General features: G+C 43.5%; 3 protein-coding genes across 3 annotated transcripts; all 3 read left to right on the top strand.

Moving 5' to 3' along the window:
• Window positions 1–1009: 1009 nt before the first annotated feature.
• LOC133009566 (NACHT, LRR and PYD domains-containing protein 12-like) lies at window positions 1010–5071 on the top strand. The gene is made up of 4 exons (XM_061077089.1): window positions 1010–1172; window positions 2469–2645; window positions 3010–3183; window positions 4674–5071. The coding sequence occupies exons 2-4, from the start codon at window positions 2521–2523 to the stop codon at window positions 4696–4698; spliced, it is 324 nt and encodes a 107-aa protein (XP_060933072.1). The 5' UTR covers window positions 1010–1172; window positions 2469–2520; the 3' UTR covers window positions 4699–5071.
• A 1422-nt stretch (window positions 5072–6493) lies between these two features.
• Window positions 6494–11102, top strand: LOC133009035 (CHRNA7-FAM7A fusion protein-like). The gene is given in 6 exon segments (XM_061076442.1): window positions 6494–6500; window positions 6866–7038; window positions 7849–8041; window positions 10252–10332; window positions 10401–10526; window positions 10858–11102. Coding segments are annotated over 6 exon segments (825 nt in total).
• Window positions 11103–13243: 2141 nt separating this feature from the next.
• On the top strand, window positions 13244–21992 carry LOC133009033 (NACHT, LRR and PYD domains-containing protein 12-like). Its single transcript, XM_061076435.1, has 9 exons — window positions 13244–13371; window positions 13472–13563; window positions 13880–13905; window positions 14065–14308; window positions 14474–16328; window positions 18679–18852; window positions 19389–19565; window positions 19941–20114; window positions 21197–21992. The coding sequence occupies exons 1-9, from the start codon at window positions 13244–13246 to the stop codon at window positions 21213–21215; spliced, it is 2889 nt and encodes a 962-aa protein (XP_060932418.1). The 3' UTR covers window positions 21216–21992.
• The last annotated feature ends 4900 nt before the right edge of the window (window positions 21993–26892 follow it).

The raw sequence follows: 26892 nt of genomic DNA, 5'->3' as shown, positions 1-26892 counted from the left end.
AGCCTGTAGAGCAGCAGGAGGCCGGACATGAAGTATAAAGTGTTGTTGTTTACAGCTCATCCACACCGGCGTCAGCCCTCATCACCAAAAGCTCCGGAATCTCCTCGTGTTGCCAAGTTGACGTCTTCGTCTTCTACGTGTACGGCTCCTATTCTTCATACTGAGATGTTTGTGTTCCTCCAGTTTCACGTCCGTCTCACGTGTTGGTGTCCTCAACACGTCCACTCGCTGTCTGTGAATCCTCTGGACATTTACCTGCTCTATTCTCACATGGACTCACTCAGAAACTTTATCAGGAGGCTGCAGGAAAAGTCCCTAGAAAATGTCTAGAACAACTTGACTCAGGCTTTAGGTCTGAAAACAGAGACAGTGAAGTTTAGTCAAAGTCCTTTATTTTCACACAAGAACTCAATTTAATTTACAGTTAAGTTTTATTCTTTATCCAGGTTGTGGAACTGCAGACTGTCAGAGATCAGCTGTTCTTCTCTGGCTTCAGCTCTGAGCTCAAACCCCTCTCATCTGAGAGAACTGGATCTGAGAGGCAACAAGCTGCACGTATCAGGAGTGAAGGAGCTGTGTGGTTTTCTACAGAGTCCAACCTGTCGACTGAAGACTCTGAGGTTAGTTCACTGACTGACTTTCGTAGATCTCATATCTATGAACAGCATTTATTCACAATTGATCTCATTTAATTCTAGTTTAACATTTTTCTCTTCATACATAACTTGAATCCATTCATTAATTAATCTTTGACATTTTAAATATTCATCTACTTGTTAAAACACTGAATTTAGTTCTGGAATTCCTAAACTGATCTGCAGGACAGAGACCGGGTCCAAATAATCTATTTGTACGAAATCAGGACTCGTTTTTAGTCCAACATGTCTGATTTCATATTTATCTTCCATGATATGAGGCTGTGCTGACATGAATATGTGTCTGTTATTTTCACACATGAACTCAGTTTAATTTACACCTAAGTTTTATTCTTTATCCAGGTTGAGGGGCTGCAGTCTGTCAGAGATCAGCTGTTCTTCTCTGGCTTCAGCTCTGAGGTCAAACCCCTCTCATCTGAGAGAACTGGATCTGAGCTTCAACAACCTGCAGGACTCAGCAGTGAAGGAGCTGTGTGGTTATCTACAGAGTCCAACCTGTCTACTGGAGATTCTGGGGTCAGAGGTCATGTTATAATGTTAAAGGTTCAGTGTGTAGAATGTAGTGACATCTAGTGATGAAGTGTGATGTTGCAGCTGGACACACCTCAGCCCCCCCCCCCCCCCCCAATTATGTAAGTAATTCTAAAATACTTACATATAAAGCATGTAAATATAAAGTATATAAATATAAATGGCTCATTCTAAAGTAAAGAAAACAACAACTGGTACAATTCGGATGAAACTAGTGAAAACATCTCTAGGATTCTGTTCTCTTCAGTTTCTAACAATGGATCCTTTCACCTGAATCTCCCACACTGGAGCTTTAAGGTCAAAGGTCAGAGCATGTGTTCCTAACAGTGAACACTGATACTGAGCTGAGAGATGTTTGTAGAATGAGCGCTGAGGACCGAGTCAGGCTCAATGTGACTGAAGTTTTACTGACAGAGAAACAATCCAATGCTGGACAATGTGTACATGTAATGTTTCTGTGGAAGCTAACCAGGACTTGTCCCGGTGGTCCTGTGGACTGACCACATGACAGCGTGCTGCGTTGGTGTTCTGGGACTGGGGTCAGGGTCCAGAGTCCAAGTTGATTATATTTGATGTCTTTTATTTTTACGACCAAGTTCTTCAGCCCTGTTTCTTCCACTTTGGGTTAATTTCCAACATGAAACCCTTCTTCTGGTTTCAGGACTCACACGGGGTCGTCCATGCCTTTATCTTCTCACCAATAGATCTCTGTCCCGCCCTGTACACACGTGTTCCTCAGGCTCCCTGCACCACTTTCAACTGGTCAAACTGCTGCTCAGATCATCGCCACTTCAAGAAAACATGATCATAGAACTGCTCGTCCTTTCACACATCAACTGTGGAACATGTTCTAACGAGTGGGTCAGACATTTTCTGGAGCTGAAGCAGCAGCAGGAGATTGTCCGGGTCCGACTCGTTCACAGCAACAGGAACATGTGGGAACATTCAGACTTAATAAGTTATGTTAAGTTACAGGTTCACTGTGAAGGAGTTAGTGACGTCTCCAATTGTCGTACACGTGAACGTAGTCCACTTGTTCACGTGTACGACTCCTGAACATGTCCAGCAAGATATTTAGAGACATCTAGTGGTGAAGTTACATATTACAAACAACTGAACCCCGAGGACACAAGGACTTTCAAGCTGTTTTCACTCATGAACTCTGTAAAATAGTGTGTCTAATAGTGGTCTGAAAACAGAGACAGTGATGTTTAGTCAAAGTCCTTTATTTTCACACAAGAACTCAATTTAATTTACAGTTAAGTTTTATTCTTTATCCAGGTTGTGGTGGTGCAGTCTGTCAGAGATCAGCTGTTCTTCTCTGGCTTCAGCTATGAGGTCAAACCCCTCTCATCTGAGAGAACTGGATCTGAGTGACAACAACAACCTGCAGGACTCAGGAGTGAAGGAGCTGTGTGGTTTTCTACAGAGTCCAACCTGTCGACTGGAGACTCTGAGGTTAGTTCACTGACTGACTTTTGTAGATCTTATTTCTATAAACAGCATTAATTCACAATTGATCTAATTTAACATAATTCCTCTTCATACATAACTTGAATCCATTCATTAATTAATCTGTGACATTTTAAATATTCATCTACTTGTTAAAACACTTTAGTTCTGGATTTCTTAAACTGATCTGCAGGACAGAGACCGGGTCCAAATAATCTATTTGTATTGAATCAGGACTTGTTTTTAGTCCAAGATGTCTGATTTCATATTTATCTTCCATGTTATGAGTCTGTGCTGACATGAATATGTGTCTGTTATTTTCACAAATGAACTCAGTTTAATTTACAGTTAAGTTTTATTCTTTATCCAGGTTGTTTCGCTGCAGTCTGACAGAGATCAGCTGTTCTTCTCTGGCTTCAGCTCTGAGGTCAAACCCCTCTCATCTGAGAGAACTGGATCTGAGAGGAAACGACCTGCAGGACTCAGGAGTGAAGGAGATGCTTGATCTACAGCAGAGTCCAACCTGTCGACTGGAGACTCTGAGGTCAGTAGATGGTTGGAGTCAGTCCACGCTGCTTTCATCAGTATTTTACTAAACACAGTCAGTATCACAGATCCAGGGTCTGTGCTACCGAGCAGGATTTGTGGTTATCAGGTTAACTTCAGGTTTAGTTTTTTCAGTCCTACGAAGCTCGTCCACTTCTTAACGAGGTAAATCACCATGGTAACTTCTGATGAACGGCTCACCTGCTCCAGGTTAAGTTGGACATCAACCCGTATAGAAGCTCCGCCCACTGACCACAGTGACTCTACACTGTTGTGTGGTGCACACTCTCCTTAAAGGGACAGATAAGGGAAGTTTAAATCTACGTCTGGTTGGTTCAGTTGATCTCTAACTCACCCAGAACCTCTCAATCTCCCCAGACTCATCCTGTCACCAAAACACCAGATGACCTCAGTCAGCTTCCTGGAGACAGGTCCATGTGTGTGTCCTCAATGACAGTGTGTGTCCTCAGAGACAGTGAGACAATGTGTGTCCTCAGAGTTAGTGAGACAATGTGTGTCCTCAGTGTCAGTGAGACAGTGTGTGTCCTCAGTCAGTGAGACAGTGTGTGTCCTAAGAGACAGTGAGACAGTGTGTGTCCCCAGAGACAGTGAGGCAGTGTGTGTCCCCAGTCAGTGAGACAGTGTGTGTCCTCAGAGACAGTGAGACTGTTGAGGAAGTTAACTTAACGAGTTGATAACCAGCGTCATGTGACCACTTAGCCTGACTGTGTCTGTCAGGTTCAGTTGAGCTGATCTCAGAAAGATCTCCTGGAAATGTTGAAGTGTCTTCGTAGTTCAAGCCTCAGTGTTTCCTCAGTGAAGCTGTGAGAGGACAATGAGGACAGACGTCAGGATTGGACAGAGACAAAGAGAGACAGTCGGCCAATCAGACGAGCCACAAGCTGCTTGTGATCATGTGATTGAGTTGACGTGAAGACGACAGTTGTTGTTGTTTTCATGTGAACAGGAAGTGAAGCTGGACCACAGCTGACAGCCTCACACGAGGGACAGAGACGGTGTCGTCTTCATCTGATCTGACACAGTTTGTCCTCTCACTTCATCAGTGAAGAACTGATCAGGTGGATCTTTGTCACAGCTCTGAGATCAGTGGGACTGAAGCCTCTCCTCATCACCATGGTAACCAGGAGCTCTTTATACAGAGCAGAACCTCTGCTGAGGTCCATCTCTCTCATCTGGTCCCAGTTTGTCAGAAGCAGATGTTCATCAACACACAGTGAAACATGTCTTCACCTGTAACAGCAGTAAATCCACCTCTCAGGTGTCCACTCTGCACTTTGACATGCAGAGGACACACACTGAGCTCTTAGCGTGTTCATTCCAACACGTGAACATGAAGCAAAGAGGAAGCTGCTCCACCTCTGAACAGGACTGAAGTCCCTGCTGCTCTTTCTACTGGATGAGCTGCATCACTGATTCACAGCTGATGAAGTGAGTCTCTGTGACACTGATGTCTTCTTCTCTCAACAGGTGGGAGGGGTCTCGGTCGAGCTGAGTGTGAAGAGGACAGTGTGTGTGGACGGAGGCTGAGCTGTGTCCTGAGGATCCAGAGGCTGAAGCAGGAGCAGCTTGTGTGTAGTCTCCAATCTACACAACCCCTAACCTGCATGTCTTTGTGAGATGAAGCCGGAGCACCTGGAGAAAACACGGGGAGAACATGCAGACTCCACACAGGAAGACCAATCTGAACCGGATTCAAACCAGCAACCTTCCTGCCCCGATTGTGTTTATTCACATGAAGAATGTGTTTATTGAAATGACACAACACAAGCAGAATATATAAACCCTCTATAAAGAGTCACACACAGTGTGTTTAAGTTTGTCTTTATTATTGTCCACCTTTGTCCCTCAGTTTGTCTCCATGTGTGTAGAACCACATTGTGTGTATATGTTTGTTTATGATCTTAAAGTTCGTAGATTCACGTCACAAATTGATTTAGTTCAACACAAAGTTCAACACAATCAAATCACTTTGAGATCAAAATCAGAGTTTTGTCTTTGACACAAAAGATCAAAACTCTGGACTTAAAAATGGGACGTTTTCATTTCTGCATCAGGTGCAGAGCGGTGGTGTCTTTTCTACTTTTGACCCACAGGTGGCGCTGAAGTATAACAGCAGCACATCCCAGTCAAAGCCTTTATATTCAGTCTATGAGTCCAACACATGGATCATTTCCTCTGTGACAAACCAGATGTAACGAGAAGAAAAACATCTCAGAGAGAAAAGTTCTGCTTCTACTTGTCTCTGCTTTAATGCTCAATAAACATCCTTCCACCGACTTCACTGGAATCATGACTCAGCGTTTATTTCCTCTTCAAACAAACAGGTGGAAACATCTTGTCCTTGGTGCAGGTAAAAGAACAAAATCACCAGTTTGACATAATGAAAAAAGCAGAAGAAAAGTGAATGAGACATTTACAGTATGAAGAAGAGTCGATGAAGAGCAGAGCATCTTTAAGTCTCTGAGGAAACTGTTTCATAAACATTTTACCATATTTAATAAAAAACTGACCCGAGGACGTTTTATACAAACCCTAACCCACTTATAAGGAAAAGTTTGTGCTCATAATGAAATTCTACATCTGATCAATATGTCTCAATATAAACAGCCTGACAGCAGATCAATACATTTATTCTGGATTATTTATCAGTCGATTGAATTCATTAACCATCACATCCAGTTGATGCACTTTCCTCAACCTCGGCTCGGGTTTCAGGTTCGAGAGTTTTTGTGGGAAAAGTCGCTGAAGTTCAGATGAAGATGATATTTATGTTTAGTAGAAGCAGTTTGAGATGAGATTGGTGAAAGATCTTCGGTCCAGAAGGAGAAGATCTCCAGACAGAACCACTTCTCCTCCCGGGGTTTATTCTCATTATATGAAGTTTCTCTACAACGTGGAACCAATCTAAATCCTCCTGTTGTTCTCGCTCTCTGACTCAACGTGGGAGGATTTGTCTTCACTTTGTGCTGCGTGACTTTAAATGGAATATTAAAAGAAAATGTCCCTCTCATTGAATATATTGAAAATATATAGAACAGAACTCCATGTGTTTATCTGTTCATTGTTTCTACCTGAAGTTCTTTGCTCTGTTTTCTCCTCACGGATCATTTAACTCTTATCTTCAGTCCGGTTCTGGCTGGTTTGGGAACAGATTGGATTTTATCTGGTGCAGTTAATGGAGCTCACTGATTGGATCTCCCTGAGGTCAACCACACGGCGTTCTGCTTTACTGTTTTACAGAAGAAACATCTTTAAAATACTTCACTGTGGAAACTGTGGAACTTAAAATGAAAAGTGAGAAAGAAAGAAAGAAAAACGATATGTTCTCCGGACTGGTTGAGAAGAGAGAACAACTTTAAATACAATGGAAATAACAATTAACATGGAGAAGATCTCAGCGTCTGTCAATCATAAAGTGGAACCTTGAATTATCACCTCCAGCCAAGAGCTTCTGTTTTCATCTGTTTGTGATGTGAACAGTTTGCAAAACATTTCCAGGTTCATGGATCTGATCTCAATACACGTGTGATGATTATTATGTAATATCTTCTGCTTATAGTACAGAATCATTTTGAGATCTGTGACAAACAGGAATATATGATATATATCATCATCTCTTTTTCTTTCGGACTCTTCCTCCACCTCCGTCTTTCTCTCAGGAATCTTTAAGAGCGGCTGCCACATCCACGTGCGCTGGTTTCCCTTCGACGTGCAGCGCTGCGACCTGAAGTTCAGCTGGTGGACGTACGGCAGCTGGTCTCTGGATCTGCAGAGGATCCAGGCCGACGTCACCGGATACTTCTGGTGTGGGACCTCGTGGGTAAGAGTCATCGTGCTGCTCTTCAAACAGGACACGTTTTCACTTTAGTTACACTGAAGGAATTTAAGGTTTCAAACATCCTGAGTGAAGGCGTTAGAAATATGAGGTAAAGTTCACTACGAGGCCAAAAACACATGAGAAGGTGGAGATCACAGTCGAAGGTGATGAGCGTCTGCAGCCTCCTCTCCTCTGAGGAGCTGCTCAGGATGTTGAAGCTCCTGCAGACCTTCACCCTCTGACCTCTGCTGTGAAGCTTCCTGTGTCTATGCCGGTATTTTACTTCCTGTGTTGTCATTTCCTGGAGAATCAGATTATGAAAACAACAATAATCAATTGATCCTGATTAAGAAGCAGGTCGACGGCAGCGTTTGCATTTGAATTAATTAATGAATTAATACTGATTAATGAACAGTCCAGTCCTGGTCTTTACTAATTCTTTACATCAACCTGATAAGTAAATGTCTAAAAACACATTTTAAAAGAAGGTTTTAGTCTAATCACTGTAGCAGGATTACATAGGTGAGAGGTCAAAGGTCACAGACGGGAGAGGATCAATGATATAATAGGTTGTGGTTATTATCCTGTCGTCGTTTAGGGATTTAATCCATCTCTGGCTGATACGTTATAGAAACAGATGATTGTCCTGCTGATGGAACCTGAGCAGCTTCATTAGCCTCAGTTCTTCTGCAGCAGGAACATCTGAGAGACGTGTTTCACATCTTTCTGACTCATTTCAGGTGTGATGGCTTCGCTCCTGTTTAACCAACAGTTTGAAAACCTGATGAGCTGAGAAACTGTGACTGTGGAGTTTTTCCTCCGGAGGTTCCCGGTCGCAGGAACGAGCGTTTCTACGACTGCTGCGAGGAGCCGTACCCTGACGTGACCTTCACCCTGGTGCTGAGGAGGAGGACGCTCTGCTCCGGACTCAACCTCCTCATCCCCTGCTTCCTCATCTCCACCCTGGCTCTCCTTGTCTTCCTGCTGCCGGCCGACTCCGGAGAGAAGATCTCTCTGGGTGAGGAGGACGCAGCTCCGTGTGTCGAGCTTTAAACCTGAGACTCGTTTAGAGACCTGAGTTCCAGCTTCATCCCGTGTTGAGATCAACTGCTCGGGATCCTGACACCTTCTCCAAACGCCTTTACCGCCATCAAGGTTATGATTTCAGAAATATTCTGGATGAACATGTGAAAAACATTGGCTTGATTTTGAAGTTTTCTAAGAAGAGAGGCGGTTTATCTGAGAACTGGAATCACACCCGTAACTCGTTTATATCACAATCACAACCCACGGTTAAAATAGTGACTTTTAAAACCTCCATTTTGCCGACAGTCATTTTACATAAGGATCAGTTCTGGCACCGGAGTATCGATTTTCTTACAGGTATCAGAAAACGAGCTTAACAATATGATACGATATATTTAGGATTAGTTTGAACTAGGGATGCACCGAATATTCGGCCACCGAATATATTCGGCCGAATATTGCAAAAAAGGCCACATTCGGCCACATTCGGTGTCCGGTAAAATGAGTGAAAAACAAGGCCGAATATTAGCGGCGCGTTTTAATGACGCAAGCAAACAGCGTCTAGTGACGCGGTAAACGTAAACAAAGTCCGCGGTGTGGTCATGTTTTAAAGTGTCGGAGAGCGACACAAGAATTGCAGTTTGAAAGCAGTGTTTAGCCGAAATATCTAGACCTTTGGCACTACTGCCTTAATTAACCACCTTAAAGCCAAACACCCCGAGCAGCATGCTCAGTTTGAGCGAGCGACGGCTGCAGTAGCATCAAAGAGGAAAGCTCCGAGCAGCACCCACACTCCGTCCGTGGCCACGGTCTTTGAAAAGACAAAAAAGTTTGCAAAGCACATCGCACAGGATTGATGTGGAGAAAAAACAGAGGGTTAGGGAAATGGTCCAGGCTGAATTGGACTTATTAAAGCCACTTGGAGACAGTGAAGTGACGCACAGAGAGGGGGGAGAGGGTGCAGAGAAAAAAAGAATCCGCACCACGGAGGCAGTACGTGTGCCCTCACTCTCTGACATGTTTGAAGAGATCCTCCAGGAAAACAACCCAGATGCCAGGCAGACAACGAGTGCCACTGCTCAACAGCTGGACTCTTACTTGTCAGAAGTCCCCATCCCCAGGAGTGACAATCCTCTAACATATTGGAGGACCAATCAAGGCCGCTTTCCTGACTTAGCACAGATGGCACGCAGGTAATAACAGTCAATAATTTTTACAGCACCTTTCAAAACATACTTACAAAGTGGTTTACAGTGGTAAAACAAAATGTATAATGTAATTAATGCAACAGAAAACAATATAGGAGTACTACAATGCAAGTGCACAAGAGTAATGGTGATGTACAGTAACATTTAAAACAATTAGCTAAAAGTATTTGGGTTGTCTTGTCTCAGATGTCAGTTTCTTTCTGATGACAAATCTGTTCTGGTCAGGGATATGTTATGTACCTGTAAGTGTTTGATGTTACAAGCACACTTGCTATTTACCTCAGCCATTACATTATTGTTTACATTATAGCCTACTGTTACTTAGTAGACTTGTGCCAACTTTTGCACTTTTTTGCACTACATGTCAGAAATGTTAAATAAACATTTACTTTCTTTGAAAATCATGTCTATGTATTTTATTTTTGCAAATTAAAAAAAAAAAAAAAAGAAAAACTTAACAACCACATTCGGTATTCGGTATTCGGTATTCGGCCAAGCGTTTGATTATTATTCGGCTTCGGCTTCGGCCACAAATTCTCTATTCGGTGCATCCCTAGTTTGAACAGTTATCCTGTTACAAACCATCTGAGCTGCACAGAGAAGATTCCATGTGATAAACCTGATGTGTCCCTCTGCTCCCGACTTGTTTGAATTTGTCTCATTCTACACCATTTACAGAAGCCGTTAATTAACCTGTTCACGCTCAGAGGAAATCACAGCACTGAACCGGATCCTGGAGCCAAACTGAAATCACCACATCAACAATGAGACGTGTTTAAAACCCTGATCTTCAGTTTATGTTTCTTTGTGTGTGCGTCTCAGTTCCTGAGCTTTTTCTTGGTTCTGCTGTATTTATTGATCTGGTTCCTTTCTGTGTAAATAACCTTTGACCTCTGACCTCCTCACCCCCTCACACAAGGTCGTAATGTTGGTCACACAAAGGTCACGCAGGTGGATCCCAGCTCCAGTGGCTGGTTTCACTGTGCAGGTGAAGGTGTCACCGTGTTGCTCTCTCTGACGCTCTTCATGCTGCTCGTGGCTGAGATCATGACGTCAGACTCGGTTCCTCTGATCGGTGAGAACCTCCGTCAGTGTCTCATCTGTCTTCTCATCCTTCATCCGTCCGTCACCTTGAAGTTGAAGCTTCTCACTGATCTTCTCTCCTGGTGTCTCAGCTCAGTACTTTGAGTGTGTCGGTCATCGCCACGGTTCTGGTTCTGCAGTATCATCACCACGACCCTGATGGAGGACACATGCCACAGTGGGTCAGTCCCTCCTGCTCCTCTTCATCCTCCCTCCTCGTCTTCCTCCTCCCAGTATGGTCTGACGTCTCTGTGGAGCCTCAAGTCGTTCACAGGCTCCAGATTTGAACAAAGATGGACGACATTTCTCCTCAGATCTGTGCAGCTCTTATTTGGCCTCACTTTTTAAGGGCTTGTCGTCCATCTTGTTTAAACACATTTATACACATTATGTACTCACGTTTTGTTGATGTGATTTATCGGGAATGCCCCGGAGATGATTTCATTGCATCTGGAACCAAATCGTTCACTTAGTTTCCAAGATGAAGTGAATCTGTGTGAATCTGTGTCGTGTCCAGGAGCTGCAGAGCTCGTTCAGTCAGATCTGCCACCAGGCTCCTGGCTCGGTGCTGGAGCTGCTGCTGCAGTCGGATCAGCCGAGCGCTTCAGGAAGGCTCAGGACTTCATCCGGGCCCAGGGCCTCTCCACAGACACGGTGGCCGAGCTGGTCTCCTCCGCCGTGGCCCAGGCGCTGCTGGACTCCTCCCACGACATCAGGAAGAAAAAGTTTCAGAGTCTCAGCGTCAACTCAGTCACGGAATAGATATATAGATAGATAGATAGATAGATAGATAGATAGAGTACTTTATTCATCCCCGAAGGTAAATTCAGTCGTCATAGCAGCCGGTATATTTGAATACAATAAAAAACAATACAATAGAATAAAATAAAAAATATTGAGGTAGAAAGAATAAAAAACAGAAACACAAGATAAATAGGTAGATAAGGTGCAGTGGCAAGATGATGGTAATAGTACTGATGATATGATGGTAATGTTATTGTAAGACAGTATATACTCTGGTGTGTTAGAATACAGACGATGTTCAGGTGGTGTTCTGACAGGTGTGTGTGTGTTTGTGTGTGTGTGTGTGTGTGTGTGTGTGTGTGTGTGTGTGTGTGTGTGTGTGTGTGTGTGTGTGTGTGTGTGTGTGTGTGTGTGTGTGTGGTGTGTGTGTGTGTGTGTGTGTGTGTGTGTGCACGTGAAGCAGTAGAGAAGCAGGTATTCCGGCCGTCGGAGGGGCGGGACTCGTTGCTTCAGCTGATCAAACTATGTGATGACCCGAATCTGGTGGGAATCAAACTGCTGGAAAACGCCAACGTGGTTCCACTGAGCTGTGCTTCAGCATTAACATGCTTTTACTGAGTGCAAGAGATTGAAAAGTTTCTTCGCTCTTTTAACTGCGTTTTTTAGCGGTTTTAACGTCATTTTTACTGAGAAGGTTTTTTGGGAGCTTCATGGGAGCTGCCTACGACAAAAATAATAAGATAAGTGGCAGCTCCTGAACCACCTCTCAGGCGAGGCAAAGATGGCCATTTACATTAGTCGAAAAAACAAAGTAGAGAACAGAGACGGGCAGGAAGCGGCGGCGGTGGGGGGGGTAGACCTCCGGGCCAGACTCCGACTCGAGTTCAGCTGTTATTCAATGGTGTCTGATATCGAGTCGTTTAAAAGAATTTGGTGTTTTAATGATCCTCTGCACCGTCACCAACAGTGAGCTGTCTTTTCCGCACTTTTTAACAGACTGAGTTTTTTCACATCAGCACTTTTTGGTTTATTTATTGAATAATACTGTAAGCAAGTGTTTTGTAAAATGAAGAATATGTGAATAAAGTGTTTGTGAAAAAATCAAATCTCTCTCTCTCTCTCTCTCTCTCTCTCTCTCTCTCTCTGTCTCTGTCTCTGTCTCTGTCTCTGTCTCTCTCTCTCTCTCTTTCTCTCTCTCTCTCTCTCTCTCTCTCTCTCTCTCTCTGTCTCTCTCTCTGTCATGACTCATGACGTAGCAGAGTTCTGCAGATGGAGTCACACATTCAGCTCTAACACGAAATATAACAACCTTCAAATCACAGGAGGAAACATGGGTTAGGGTTAGCTTCATGTGTATTCAGTTATTTTTTCAAGGGTGAACTGGTTCAACAGGGAGGAGGAGGAGCCTCACACACACACACACACACACACACACACACACACACACACACACACAGTCACACCCAGAGTCATGTGATTTCCAGTACCTGCAGAGAGGAGGGGGAGGAGCCTCCAGTGAAAGAGAAAGTGTTCAGATTCGTTCTAACTACGAGGAGCAGACGGAGGAGACGTGAAGTCTGAGGCTGGTGAGTGTTCAGCAACATTTATATTATTCATTCATATTATTTCACTGTCACTGACTCTGGGTCAGTTGTCTACTCGTGGACTTTAGAGAGAAAAAGATTCAGGATGAACTTCTGTCAGTCAATCAACAGTTTGACTCAACGCTGTGATCGGCAGAGTCCAACACATTAAACCTACAACTGTCTCAGGTTACCGTGACAACAGGGACACAGTGTAGGAGGGTTGACTCTGTTATATTTGAAGAAACACTGAGTTTACATACCTGGCTTCATTGTGTGTGTTTGAGCTCACAGTGTTTTTCACTGGATCCCAGAGACAGATGTGAACAGCAGGTCTGGAACAAAGAGCCTTCAAAGGACTAATTAACAGAGTTATCTCACAATTTAAATTGTTATCTTCATCACATCTGTTCATCAAGTGTTTAATAACAGAACGTGTTTTCAGAATCATACAGTACATTCACCTGAGTCTGTTTGTGGGTGTGTGTCCTTGCTTGGTATTTTTGGGTGTTTCTTGAACAGACTGGTCTGTCCTGATTCCTTTGAGCTCACAGTGTTTTTCCTCTCAGACAAAAGATGAGTGGTTATGAGGAGGAAGAGGACAGAGCAGAGTCTCCAGGGTTCAGCTGTGTGTCTCTGAAGAGTGACATGTCCATGGAACCTCCTATATTCTTCAGTAATGAACCTGGACCCTCACACACAAAGTAAGAGACCTGCTACAAACATGTGAAGCTCCAAACTGAATCCTCACAGAATGAACCAGTGAATGATGTGTTCTGAATAAAAACATGTTTGTGTTTGCAGAGGTCAGGACCACAGACTGAGAGCAGAGTCTCCAGGGAACAGCGGTCTGTCTCTGAAGAGTGACTGGTCCACGATAACTCCTCCAAACTTCAGTAAAGAACCTGGACCCTCACACACAGAGTAAGAGACTGTTTCTACTGTGACCTGATCTGAAGAGGATCTAGTTTCCTCTAGTGTGGCCCTTGCATTAGGACACAGCTTCATTGAAGTTGGTGACTAATCTCTCAGAATCACTCAAAGAGCTCAGACCTCCACCAAGAACCAACACGCTCCTTATGAAACCACTTTGAAATCCACTAGAGACTCATTCTGATTTGGATCTGCACCAAATTCCACACATTGGTAAACATCAGTCCTCTGAACATATCTGTGAAAGAGGAACCCCCCCCCCCCTGATCTGGTTCACAGACCACGCTCTTCCACCAAATTTACTGGTAATCTGTTGTTTTTTATAATCGCACTAATAAACCAACCAACACACAAACATACTGGGTGAAAACAAAACCTCTTTGACAGAAGTGATGACAACCTGTGACTGTGACCTGTGAGTTATCAGGAAATGTCTTCACAGGGAGAGGAAGAGGAGTCATGTTTCTGAGGAGGAGCAGTCTTCCTGCTGTGCTTCGTGTCAGGACGTCCTGAAGGATCCAGTCTCCACCAGCTGTGGACACTGGTTCTGCAGACAGTGCATCACCTCATACTGGGACCAGTCTGGTTCTTCAGGAGACTCCTCCTGTCCCCAGTGTGGACAAAGATCCAGAACAGGAGCTGGAGCTCAGACAGCTGGTCAGAGCAGCACTGTACATGTGTCTGCTGATGTCTTCACTTCTGACAACAGCACATGTGGTTTTATTTTGTTCCTTCATACAGCATCAACATTTAACATCGTTAGAAAAGCACAAAGTTAAAAAGCTTTTATTTTCTGTAGTTTTTCTGTATCTGATGAAAACAATCAGCAGATTCTCAGATTCTCTGTCTCTGACATTGTTTCTTGTCTTTCAGCAGATCGTGGTCTGCAGGAGGTTTTAGATGAACATAAGCTCAGTGTGAGGAGTAGATGTGAACATGTGACTGAAGGAAGTGATGAAACAGGAAGTAGAACCCTCCTCAACAGGATCTACACTGTGTTCTACATCACAGAGGGACAGAGTGAAGAGGTTAATACTCAACATGAGGTGAGGCAGCTTGAGACGGCTTCCAAGATGAAGATCCTCCACGACACTCCCATCAGGTGCCACGACATCTTTAAAGCCTCCACTGACCAGCAGAGCAGCATCAGAGTGGTCCTGACCAATGGCGTCGCTGGCGTTGGAAAAACCTTCTCGGTGCAGAAGTTCACTCTGGACTGGGCAGAGGGTTTAGAGAACCAGGATGTGCGTCTGCTGACTGTGCTTTCGTTCAGGGAGCTGAACCTGGTGAAGGACCAGCAGCACAGTCTCCTCACGCTGCTCCATGTTTTCCATCCAGCGTTACAGAAGCTCACGGCAGAGACGCTCGCTGTCTGTGAACCTTTGTTCATCTTTGACGGCTTGGATGAAAGCCGACCTTCTCTGGACTTCAACCACAGGGAGCTTGTGTCTGAGGTCTCACAGAGGTCATCAGTCAACGTGCTGCTGACAAACCTCATCCAGGGGAATCTGCTTCCCTCGGCTCTCGTCTGGATAACCTCCAGACCTGCGGCGGTCAATCAGATCCCTCCTGCATGTGTTGACAGGGTCACAGAAGTAAGAGGCTTCACTGACGCCCAGAAGGAGGAGTACTTCAGGAGGAGATTCAGTGATGAAGAGCTGTGCAGCAGAATCATCTCACACATCAAGATGTCCAGGAGCCTCCACATCATGTGTCAAATCCCAGTCTTCTGCTGGATCAGTGCTACAGTTCTGGAGCACATGTTGACCACAGACCAGAGAGGAGAGCTGCCCAAGACCCTGACTGACCTGTACTCACACTTCCTGCTGGTTCAGACAAAGAGGAAGAACAACAAGTACGGTGATGGACATGAGACGACTCCACAGCAGCTGACGGAGGCTGACAGGGACGTTCTCCTGAAGCTGGGGAGGCTGGCACTTAAACATCTGGAGAAAGGAAACATCATGTTCTACCAAGAAGACCTGGAGCGGTGTGGTCTTAATGTCACAGAGGCCTCCGTGTACTCAGGAGTTTGTACTGAGATCTTCAGAAGAGAGTGTGTGATCTTCCAGAAATCAGTCTACTGCTTTGTTCATCTGAGCGTTCAGGAGTTTCTGGCTGCAGTCTACATGTTCCACTGTTACACAAAGAGGAAGACAGAAGAACTCAAGAACTTCTTGGGAACATGTGATGACACAGACAGTACCTTCTCCCTGGATTACCTCCTGAAGAGAACCATGGAGAAATCCCTCACCAGTGCAAATGGTCATCTGGACCTGTTTGTTCGCTTCCTTCACGGCCTCAGTCTGGAGTCCAACCAGAGAGTCTTAGGAGGCCTGCTGGGTTGGACAAAGAACAATCCAGAGATCATCCAGAGAGTCTTAGGTTGGCTGCTGGGTCGGACAGAGAACAATCCAGAGATCATCCAGAGAATCATCAACAACCTGAAAGAGATGAAGAGTAATGACATTTCTCCTGACAGAAGCATCAACATCTTCCACTGTCTGACTGAGATGAACGACCACTCAGTTCATCAGCAAATGAAACAGTTCCTGATGTCAGAGAACAGATGGAAGGAGGAACTCTCTGGGATCCACTGCTCAGCTCTGGCCTACATGCTTCAGATGTCAGAGGAGGTTCTGGATGTGTTGGACCTGAGGAAGTTCAAAACATCACGCCAGGGTCGATGGAGACTGATCCCAGCTGTGAGGAACTGCAGGAAGGCTCTGTGAGTCCAGACATGATCAATAACAAGTTCAATCAGTGGAGATGAGTCGTTCTTCATATACACTCTGTGTGTGTGTGTGTGTGTGTGTGTGTGTGTGTGTGATAACGTTATTATTATTATGTACATATACATTCTCATTGTTCTCATGTACATATTAATACCCAGCTAAAATCATTTTTATCACTATCGTCTTTCTTGAGTCCATCTCAATCAGGTTTTAGAGACCGACATAACACTATTTCTGCAGCCTCCCTTGTGGTCAATGATTTCATTCATGCGCTGGACAATAACCATTATTGTGACGCACTATTTGTGGACCTCTCAAAGGTCTTTGACACGGTTGACCACCATCTGCTTTTACACAAATTATCACTTACCGGCTTTGATCATTTGAGCCTACAGTGGTTTAACAGTTATCTCACTGGTTGCTCCCAATCTGTAAAGGTGGGCAAAAATAACATCACTTTTTTTAGATATTGACAAGGGGGTACCCCAAGGCTCTGTCCTTGGACCTTTACTTTTTATAATATATATCAATGAAATTGCCTCCACACTCACTCCACTTTCTCAAGTTCATCTTTATGCAAATGACACAGTTCTGTATTGTAGTGCCTCCAACATTGACTCCGCTATAAATAGACTGCAGCTCTCCTTCCACATGCTAGAGAAGCAATTAAGTGACCTGAAGCTAGTCCTGAATTGTGCCAAAACCAAATGGATTATTTTTACTAAAGCTAGAAGCACTGATTTTAACAGTTTAAAATTCTGCTTTAGAAATGGTTCCACTCTGGAAAGGGTCACCAGCTATAAGTACCTAGGCATTTGGGCTGATGAGAAGCTCGATTTTAAACCACATGTGAATCAACTGGTAAAAAAGCTAAGAACAAAATTGGGCTTTCTCTATAGAAATAGGTTCTGTTTCACTTTCCAAGCCAGAAAACGCATTATTGAGTCTGTTTTTATATCAGTTTTAGATTATGGTGATGCTATTTATGGGAATACATCCCAAAGCACACTGAAATCTCTGGATGCTGTATACCATTCTGCTCTGCGTTTTGTCACTGGAGACCGCTATGGCACACACCACTGTACTCTTTATAACAAGGTTGGCTGGCCAGCCCTGTCTGAAAAAAGGGATGTTCATTGGAAGATTTATATTTACAAAACAATTATTGGGCTACTGCCACTATAACTCTCCTCTCTCATCAGCTGAAATTGTAATACCCACAATACCCGCTCCCAGGGCTGGCTTTCATTATATCTGCCTCGTTTTAAGACTAACTTGGGGAAGACAGCTTTCTGTTATAAGGCACCCTACATTTGGAATAAGGTCCAAAAATCTTTAAGGTTGTGCTCATTTGTTTCATTGACGGAGTTCCTGAGTCTGGTCTCATGTACAGCTGACTTCTCCTGCAGTGATTGTAACTGCTAGTTGACTTGGCCATAGTATTTTATACTGACGAATTGTTTTATACCTTGTATTACTGTATATATATATGCATATTTATTTCATTCTTATTTATTCAATGTATTAACTCTTCAATGTATCAACTTTTTATTGTACCCTCGGCACCATTGTAAATGAGGGTCTTGTCCCTCAATGTGTTTTACGAGGCTTAAATAAATATTCAATAAATATGAGAACAACTAGATCAGATGTGGAGAGTGAAATCCAATTTGATCACTGTGCTGGAGTTTGAGGGTTCAGACATACGACCATGTGGGGTCCAAGGGTGATTATTGTATATACTGTGTATATATAGATATAGATATCTATATCTATATATATATTTGAGCAAACAGCTAGCACAGAGTGAGGAGACGATCACTGAATCAGTGTTTGGATGAGAATCACTGACGGTTCCTTGAAACTGAAGAAGCAGGAAATATAGTTTATTCTTCTTTCTGGTCAAACCAGAGTTCCCACCCTGCGTTTATCCTCCACCACAAACCAGTGCAGTGTCCGTCCCTCCAGGCTCCTGACATGTTGACTCCACAACAACATAAGGGTCACTGTGACCTTTGACCTTTGACCACTGAAATCTAATCAGTTTCTCTTTGAGTCAAAATGTGAAGAAATTCCCTAAAGACAGACTTGAGATATCATGTTCAAGAGGCCATGAACATGTTCTGTGACCTTGACCTTTGACCTTTGACCTCTGACCACCTGAATCTAATGGGTTCCTCTGTTAGTCTGAATGAACGCTTGAACCAAATCTAAAAGGATTCTCTGAAGGAGTTTTTAACAAAGAGGGGATTTACCAGGGTGAGGGTCACATGATCACGTTTTGTATGAATGTTGTGTTTTCTGATTTAATTCTCACAGATTTGATATTTTCTTTAATTACAGACTCTGTGGTTGTGGACTCTCAGAGACTCACTGTGAAGTCCTGGCCTCAGCTCTGAAGTCAGACCCCTCACATCTGAGAGAACTGGATCTGAGCTTCAACGAGCTGCAGGATCCAGAAGTGAAGCTGCTGTGTTCTGGACTGGAGAGTCCAAACTGTCGACTGGAGACTCTGAGGTCCTTAAATCCTTCTTCACTTCTCAGACTTTCTTTCTTATTGGGTCATTATTTATTTAAATTGTCTCAGTTCTGCTCTGCTCACTGTCCCTCAGTCATCTGTCCCTCACCCAGCCTGTCAGTCACGTCCACCTCATCAACTCCATTCACCTGCACTCACCTGCTCCTGATCACTAAGAAAGTGTCAGTAAATAACATGTGGATTGAGGCCGAGCACTCGTCCTCCTCAGGTTTTCAGAATGAGACACATTCTTATTGAAACACGTTGGACAGTTGATAAGTATAGAAACAAACAGGAAGTGACTGTCAGGAGCTGTCCCTACTTTAAACAGTGTTAATTACACAAACCTGCTCAGTGACCAACACACAGAGAAGAAGCTGATGAATGAAACAATGGTCCAATATGTCTGATCTGATATTAACCTTCAAGTCACAGACTCGACTGAGGTCAGCAGCATGTTGCGAGTCTGTGTTGACATGATGACGATCAACAACAACAGGAGGACACATTCTAATATTCATATTTCTTTATCCAGGTTGTGGTACTGCAGTCTGTCAGATATCAGCTGTTCTTCTCTGGCTTCAGCTCTGAGGTCAAACCCCTCTCATCTGAGAGAACTGGATCTGAGTGACAACAGCAACCTGAAGGACTCAGGAGTAAAGGAGCTGTGTGGTTTTCTACAGAGTCCAACCTGTCGACTGGAGACTCTGAGGTCAGTTCACTAACTGACTTTTGTAGATCTTATATCTATGAACAGCATTTATTCACAATTGATCTAATTTAATTCTAATTTAAAATAATTCCTCTTCATACATAACTTGAATCTATTCATTAATTAATCTGTGACATTTTAAATATTCATCTACTTGTTAAAACACTTTAATTCTGGATTTCCTAAACTGATCTGCAGGACAGAGACCGGGTCCAAATAATCTATTTGTACTGAATCAGGACTCGGTTTTAGTCCAACATGTCTGATTTCATAATTATCTTCCATGGTATGAGTCTGTGCTGACATGAATGTGTGTGTGTTATTTTCACACATGAGCTCAGTTTAATTTACAGTTAAGTTTTATTCTTTATCCAGGTTGGAGGACTGCAGACTGTCAGAGATCAGTTGTTCTTCTCTGGCTTCAGCTCTGAGGTCAAATCCCTCTTATCTGAGAGAACTGGATCTGAGTTTCAACGACCTGCAGGACTCAGGAGTGAAGGAGCTGCTTGATCTACAGCAGAGTCCAACCTGTCGACTGGAGACTCTGAGGTCAGTAGATGGTTGGAGTCAGTCCGCGCTGCTTTCATCAGTATTTCACTAAACACAGTCAGTATCACAGATCCAGGGTCTGTGCTACCAAGCAGGATTTGTGGTTATCAGGTTAACTTCAGGTTTAGTTTTTTCAGTCCTACGAAGCTAGTCCACTTCTTAACGAGGTAAATCACCATGGTAACTTCTGATGAACGGCTAACCTTCTCCAGGTGAAGTTGGAGATCAACCCGTATCAAAGCTCCACCCACTGACCACAGTGACTCTCCACTGTTGTGTGGTGCACACTCTCCTTAAAGGGACGGATAAGAGAAGTTTAAATCAACGTCTGGTTGGTTCAGTTGATCTCTAACTCACCCAGAACATCTCAATCTCTCCAGACTCATCCTGTCCCCAAAACACCAGATGACCTGGAGACAGGTCCATGTGTGTGTCCTCAGAAACAGTGAGACAGTGTGTGTCCTCAGAGACAGTGTGTGTACTCAGAGACAGTGTGTGTCCTCAGAGAGAGTGAGACAGTGTGTGTCCTCAGAGATAGTGAGACAGTCTGTGTCCTCAGAGACAGCAAGACAGTGTGTGTCCTCAGAGTCAGTGAGACAGTGTGTGTCCTCAGAGACAGTGAGACAGTGTGTGACAGTTTGTCCTCTCACTTCATCAGTGAAGAACTGATCAGGTGGATCTTTGTCACAGCTCTGAGATCAGTGGGACTGAAGCCTCTCCTCATCACCATGGTAACCAGGAGCTCTTTATACAGACCAGAACCTCTGCTGAGGTCCATCTGTCTCATCTGGTCCCAGTTTGTCAGAAGCAGATGTTCATCAACACACAGTGAAACATGTCTTCACCTGTAACAGCAGTAAATCCACCTCTCAGGTGTCCACTCTGCACTTTGACATGCAGAGGACACACACTGAGCTCTTAGCGTGTTCATTCCAACACGTGAACATGAAGCAGAGAGGAAGCTGCTCCACCTCTGAACAGGACTGAAGTCCCTGCTGCTCTTTCTACTGGATGTGCTGCATCACTGACTCACAGCTGATGAAGTGAGTCTCTGGGACACTGATGTCTTCTTCTCTCAACAGGTGGAAGTTGTCTTATTGAAGGTGAGTGTGAAGAGGACAGTGTGTGTGGACGGAGGCTGAGCTGTGTCCTGAGGATCCAGAGGCTGAAGCAGCAGCAGCTTGTGTGTAGTCTCCAATCTACACAACCCCTAATCTGCATGTGTTTGTGAGATGAAGCCGGAGCACCTGGAGAAAACACGTGGAGAACATGCAGACTCCACACAGGAAGACCCATCTGAACCGGATTCAAACCAGCAACCTTCCTGCCCCGATTGTGTTTATTCACATGAAGAATGTGTTTATTGAAATGACAAACACAAGCAGAATATATAAACCCTCTATAAAGAGTCCCACACAGTGTGTTTAAGTTTGTCTTTATTATTTTCCACCTTTGTCCCTCAGTATGTCTCCATGGGTGTAGAACCACATTCTGTGTATATGTTTGTTTATGATCTTAAAGTTCGTGGATTCACGTCACAAATTGATTTAGTTCAACACAAAGTTCAACACATTGAAATCACTTTGAGTTTAAAATCAGAGTTTTGTCTGACACAAAAGATCAAACCTCTGGACTTAAAGATGGGACGTTTTTATTTCTGCATCAGGTGCAGAGCAGTGGTGGCTTTTCTACTTTTGACCCACAGGTGGCGCTGCAGTATAACAGCAGCACATCCCAATCAAACCCTTTATATTCAGTCTATGAGTCAAACACATGGATCATTTCCTCTGTGACAAACCAGATGTAACGAGAAGAAAAACATCTCAGAGAGAAAAGTTCTGTTTCTACTTGTCTCTTTTTTAATGCTCAATAAACATCCTTCCAACGACTTCACTGGAATCATGACTCAGCGTTTCTTTCCACTTCAAACAAACCGGTGGAAACATCTCGTCCTTGGTGCAGGTAAAAGAACAAATCACCAGTTTGACATAATGGAAACAAGCAGAAGAAAAGTGAATGAGACATTTACAGTATGAAGAAGAGTCGATGAAGAGCAGAGCATCTTTAAGTCTCTGAGGAAACTGTTTCATAAACATTTTACCATATTTAATAGAAAACTGACCCGAGGACGTTTTATACAAACCCTAACCCACTTATAAGGAAAAGCTTGTGCTCATAATGAAATTCTACATCTGATCAATATGTCTCAATATAAACAGCCTGACTGCAGATCAATACATTTATTTTGGATTATTTATCAGTTGATTTAATTCATTCACCATCACATCCAGTTGATGCACATTCCTCAACCTCTGCTCGGGTTTCAGGTTCGAGAGGATTTGTGGGAAAAGTCGCTGAAGTTCAGATGAAGATGATAAATATGTTTAGTAGAAGCAGCTTGAGATGAGATTGGTGAAAGATCTTCGGTCCAGAAGGAGAAGATCTCCAGACAGAACCACTTCTCCTCCCGGGGTTTATTCCCATAACGTTTCTCTACAACGTGGAACAAATCTGAATCCTCCTGTTGTTTTCGCTCTCTGACTCAACATGGGAGGATTTGTCTTCACTTGTGCTGCGTGACTTTAAATGGAATATTAAAATAAAATGTCCCTCTCATTGAATATATTGAAAATATATAGAACAGAACTCCATGTGTTTATCTGTTCATTGTTTCTACCTGAAGTTCTTTGCTCTGTTTTCTCCTCACGGATCATTTAACTCTTATCTTCAGTCCGGTTCTGGCTGGTTTGGGAACAGATTGGATTTTATCTGGTGCAGTTAATGGAGCTCACTGATTGGATCTCCCTGAGGTCGACCACACGGCGTTCTGCTTTACTGTTTTACAGAAGAAACATCTTTAAAATACTTCACTGTGGAAACTGTGGAACTTAAAATGAAAAGTGAGAAAGAAAGAAAGAAAAACGATATGTTCTCTGGACCGGATGAGAAGAGAGAACAACTTCAAATACAATGGAAATAACAATTAACATGGAGAAGATCTCAGCGTCTGTCAATCATAAAGTGGAACCTTGAATTATCACCTCACCCAGCCAAGAGCTTCTGTTTTCATCTGTTTGTGATGTGAACAGTTTGCAGAACATTTCCAGGTTCATGGATCTGATCTCAACACACGTATGATGATTATTATGTTATATCTTCTGCTTATAGTTAAGAATCATTTTGAGATCTGTGACAAACAGGAATATATGATATATATAATCATCTCTTTTTCTTTCGGACTCTTCCTCCACCTCCGTCTTTCTCTCAGGAATCTTTAAGAGCAGCTGCCACATGGCCTTGCGCTGGTTTCCCTTCGACGTGCAGCGCTGCGACCTGAAGTTCGGCTGGTGGACGTACGGCAGCTGGTCTCTGGATCTGCAGAGGATCGAGGCCGACGTCACCGGATACTTCTGGTGTGGGACCTCGGGGGTAAGAGTCATTGTGCTGCTCTTCAAACAGGACAGGTTTTCACTTTAGTTACACTGAAGGAATTTAAGGTTTCAAACATTCTGAGTGAAGGCGTTCACCTTCTGACCTCTGCTGTGAAGTGTCTACGCAGGTATTTTACTTTCTGTGTTGTCATTTCCTGGAGAATCAGGATCATGAAAACAACAATAATCAATTTATCCTGATTAAGAAGCAGGTCGACGGCAGAGTTTGCATTTGAATGAATTAATGAATTAATACTGATTAATGAACAGTCCAGTCCTGGTCTTTATTAATTCTTTACATCAACCTGATAAGTAAATGTCTAAAAACACATTTTAAAATAAGGTTTTATTCTAATCACTGTAGCAGGATTACAGAGGTGAGAGGTCAAAGGTCACAGACGGGAGGGTTAATTATATAATAGGTTGTGGTTATTATCCTTTCGTTGTCTGGGGATTTAATCCGTCTCTGGCTGATACGTTATAGAAACAGATGATTGTCTTGCTCAGTACTTTGCCACCACCATGGTGATCGTGGGTCTGTCGGTCATCGCCACGGTTCTGGTTCTGCAGTATCATCACCACGACCCTGATGGAGGACACATGCCACAGTGGGTCAGTCCCTCCTCCTCCTCTTCATCCTCCCTCCTCGTCTTCCTCCTCCCAGTATGGTCTGATGTCTCTGTGGAGCCTCAAGTCCTTCACAGGCTCCAGCTTTGAACAAAGATGGAGGACATTTCTCCTCAGATCTGTGCAGCTCTTATTTGGCCTCACTTTTTAAGGGCTTGTCGTCCATCTTGTTTAAACACATTTGTACACATTTTGTACTCACGTTTTGTTGATTTATCGGGAATGCCCCGGAGATGATTTCATTGCATCTGGAACCAAATCGTTCACTTAGTTTCCAAGATGAAGTGAGTGTGTGTGAATCTCTGTCGTGTCCAGGAGCTGCAGAGCTCCTTCAGTCAGATCTGCCGCCAGGAGCCTGGCTCGGAGCTGGAGCTGCTGCTGCAGTCGGATCAGCCGAGCGCTTCAGGAAGGCTCAGGACTTCATCCGGGCCCAGGGCCTCTCCACAGACACCGTGGCCGAGCTCGTCTCCTCCGCCGTGGCCCAGGCGCTGCTGGCCTCCGCCCACGACCTCCACACGGGTGAGAGCCGGCTCTGAACATCAGGAAGGGAAAGTCTCAGAGTCTCAGAGTCTCAGAGTCACTGAATCCTTTGGTGTATTAGAATACAGACGATGTTCAGGTGGTGTTCTGAAAGGTGCGTGCGTGTGTGTGTGTTGGTCTGTGTGTGTGTGTGTGTGTGCACGTGACCCAGTAGAGAAGCAGGTATTCCGGGAGTCAGAGGGGTGGGACTCGCTGCTTCAGCTGATCAAACTATGTGATGACCCGAATCTGGTGGGAATCACACTTCTGGAAAACGTCAACGTGGATCCACTGAGAGACTTAGTATTTAGATTTGGATTTCGCGAATAAAGTCGGAATGTTGAGGATATACTTGTAGTCGAACTTTTTAACAATTAATTTTATATAAGCATATGTCTTCAAAATGCCTTTTGTAGGTGAGTCAGTAAAAATTGAGTTTCAGTTGCAGTTTTGTTGTCGAGGAAATTCTCTGTTTTAGAAGAGAATCAAAAGCTCTTTGTTGATTCTTATTTAAATATGTAACGATTCTATATCTGATCAATTCCTTCAGGATTTCTTTTAATGTTCCTTCTTTTTCTTGAATTGTTCTTTTCCTGTGTGTTTTGCATTAGTAATGAAAGAAGATATAGTAAATGTAAATGAAGATGTCGGGAAAGAGATGATCCAAATACATCAGCATAACATGAAATAAAGAATATACATTATGTTTAAAAAGTGTTTCTTATCCAACTCTTTTAACACTTTAAAGTTCCTCATCCTGCATATTCACATGTAGAGATAATGACAGAGATCAACCACAAGGTGGAGGTAGAGACTCAATCTCTCTCCAGTGCATTGACTCCTCAATGTTCAGACCTGAATGTTACAGGATGATTATTAAGTTCATTCTTTACTTTATTTCAATCCTTACATTTATGAAGCAATTTAAATTTTTACCAAATACTTTCCCCATCCCAGTTAAAAACAAGGACGTTGTCTGGTCAGTGGGAAGCAAAAGGCCTGATGAGAAATGTCCAGTTTTGAACTAAAAGAACATTAGTTTTAATAGTTGTTATAATATTAAATACAAATGTGTTTAAATCTGACACCTGTGAGTGATGCTAAAGAGCCTCACATGTGTTTCCAATGAGTCGTGGGCGGTGGAGCTGCAGATAAACATCACAGCGACGGGACTGAATGTAAAACATGTCCGATAACATCTCGGCTCATCAATCACCTGCGACTCTTCATCTTCCCTCTTCGTGTTCGCTGCCACGGAAACAGATCTCAGGTGGAAGGAACTCGCACAAGTCACCAAGTGCGTCTGACGTGAGGGATTGTCGATGAGGAGGAAATCTGTCGCCTTGTCTGTTTGTTTGTAGCTGATTATAGCTACGTCGCTAATCAAGTTATGTTTTCTCCTGCGTCTGTCTTTTGGTTTGTTTGTTTGTTTTTCATGTGTTCGCGATGTAGCTTATTAGCTCTGAAAAGCTAAGCTGTCCTCGAACTCGTGAACCCGTGGTCACGACGTGGGAAGTTGCGTACGCGGCGTGTTTAGCGTAATAATGGTTAGGTCATGAGAACATCGTTGCTGGGCAACGGCAACATGGACGCTAATACAACTATCGGAGTCTAAAAGGCACAGAAGCTAGTAATTAACAAATGTATTATTACAATAACTTATCATCCAACAAAACCTTGATGGCCGCTGCATTTCCAAAAACATCAGGAGCTTTGAGAATTCCACAAGAGGGGGCTGTTGATACGAACTCTCAGCAGTACTTAAAAGTTAAATTACTGAGATAGCATGTTAGCTTGGTGCAGATGTAGAGCTTGACATTCAACTGATGAAGTCATAAGAACACCGATGCTAGTGGATGCTAATATTAACGATAGTTTTAGAAGCCATGGACGCTAAAGATGTCTCCAAACTTAGACCTGATTTATCATTAATACGATTTCTCCATGTACTAGAAGTCCCCTGGTTGTTTTCTTTGTTTTAGGACAATCACGTTGGAAGTGATTTTCCTTTCTCACTCATTCACAATCTGCGGCTGCCAGGAACCATCGGAGCCTCGGTTCAGTCCGAGCTGAAGAAACAGATTCTCGTCCAGCTCTCCGACCCAGAGGCACAAGATGTGAAAGGCAGAGCGTCCACTAACATCACGAGTCACTGATGCTCAGGGAAGTTTCTGAAGAATCTCAATTAAAACTGAAGAAAA

This window comes from Limanda limanda, chromosome 8 (assembly GCF_963576545.1).
Source record: "Limanda limanda chromosome 8, fLimLim1.1, whole genome shotgun sequence".
Classification (NCBI taxonomy): Eukaryota; Metazoa; Chordata; class Actinopteri; order Pleuronectiformes; family Pleuronectidae; genus Limanda; species Limanda limanda.
The sequence above is the reverse complement of the archived record's forward strand: the minus strand, read 5'-3'. Positions and strand labels throughout refer to the sequence as shown.

What these genes read in the sequence shown, in the direction of transcription:
- LOC133009566 (XM_061077089.1), top strand. Translation starts at nt 2,521, where the DNA reads ATGAGGTCAAACCCCTCTCATCTGAGAGAACTGGATCTGAGTGACAAC. An exon ending in TGTCGACTGGAGACTCTGAG is followed by an intron (nt 2,646 to 3,009) that starts GTTAGTTCACTG and finishes TTCTTTATCCAG; the next exon opens with GTTGTTTCGCTGCAGTCTGA. An exon ending in TGTCGACTGGAGACTCTGAG is followed by an intron (nt 3,184 to 4,673) that starts GTCAGTAGATGG and finishes TTCTCTCAACAG; the next exon opens with GTGGGAGGGGTCTCGGTCGA.
- LOC133009033 (XM_061076435.1), top strand. Translation starts at nt 13,244, where the DNA reads ATGAGTGGTTATGAGGAGGAAGAGGACAGAGCAGAGTCTCCAGGGTTC. An exon ending in GATAACTCCTCCAAACTTCA is followed by an intron (nt 13,564 to 13,879) that starts GTAAAGAACCTG and finishes TCTGGTTCACAG; the next exon opens with ACCACGCTCTTCCACCAAAT. An exon ending in AGGAACTGCAGGAAGGCTCT is followed by an intron (nt 16,329 to 18,678) that starts GTGAGTCCAGAC and finishes CTTTAATTACAG; the next exon opens with ACTCTGTGGTTGTGGACTCT.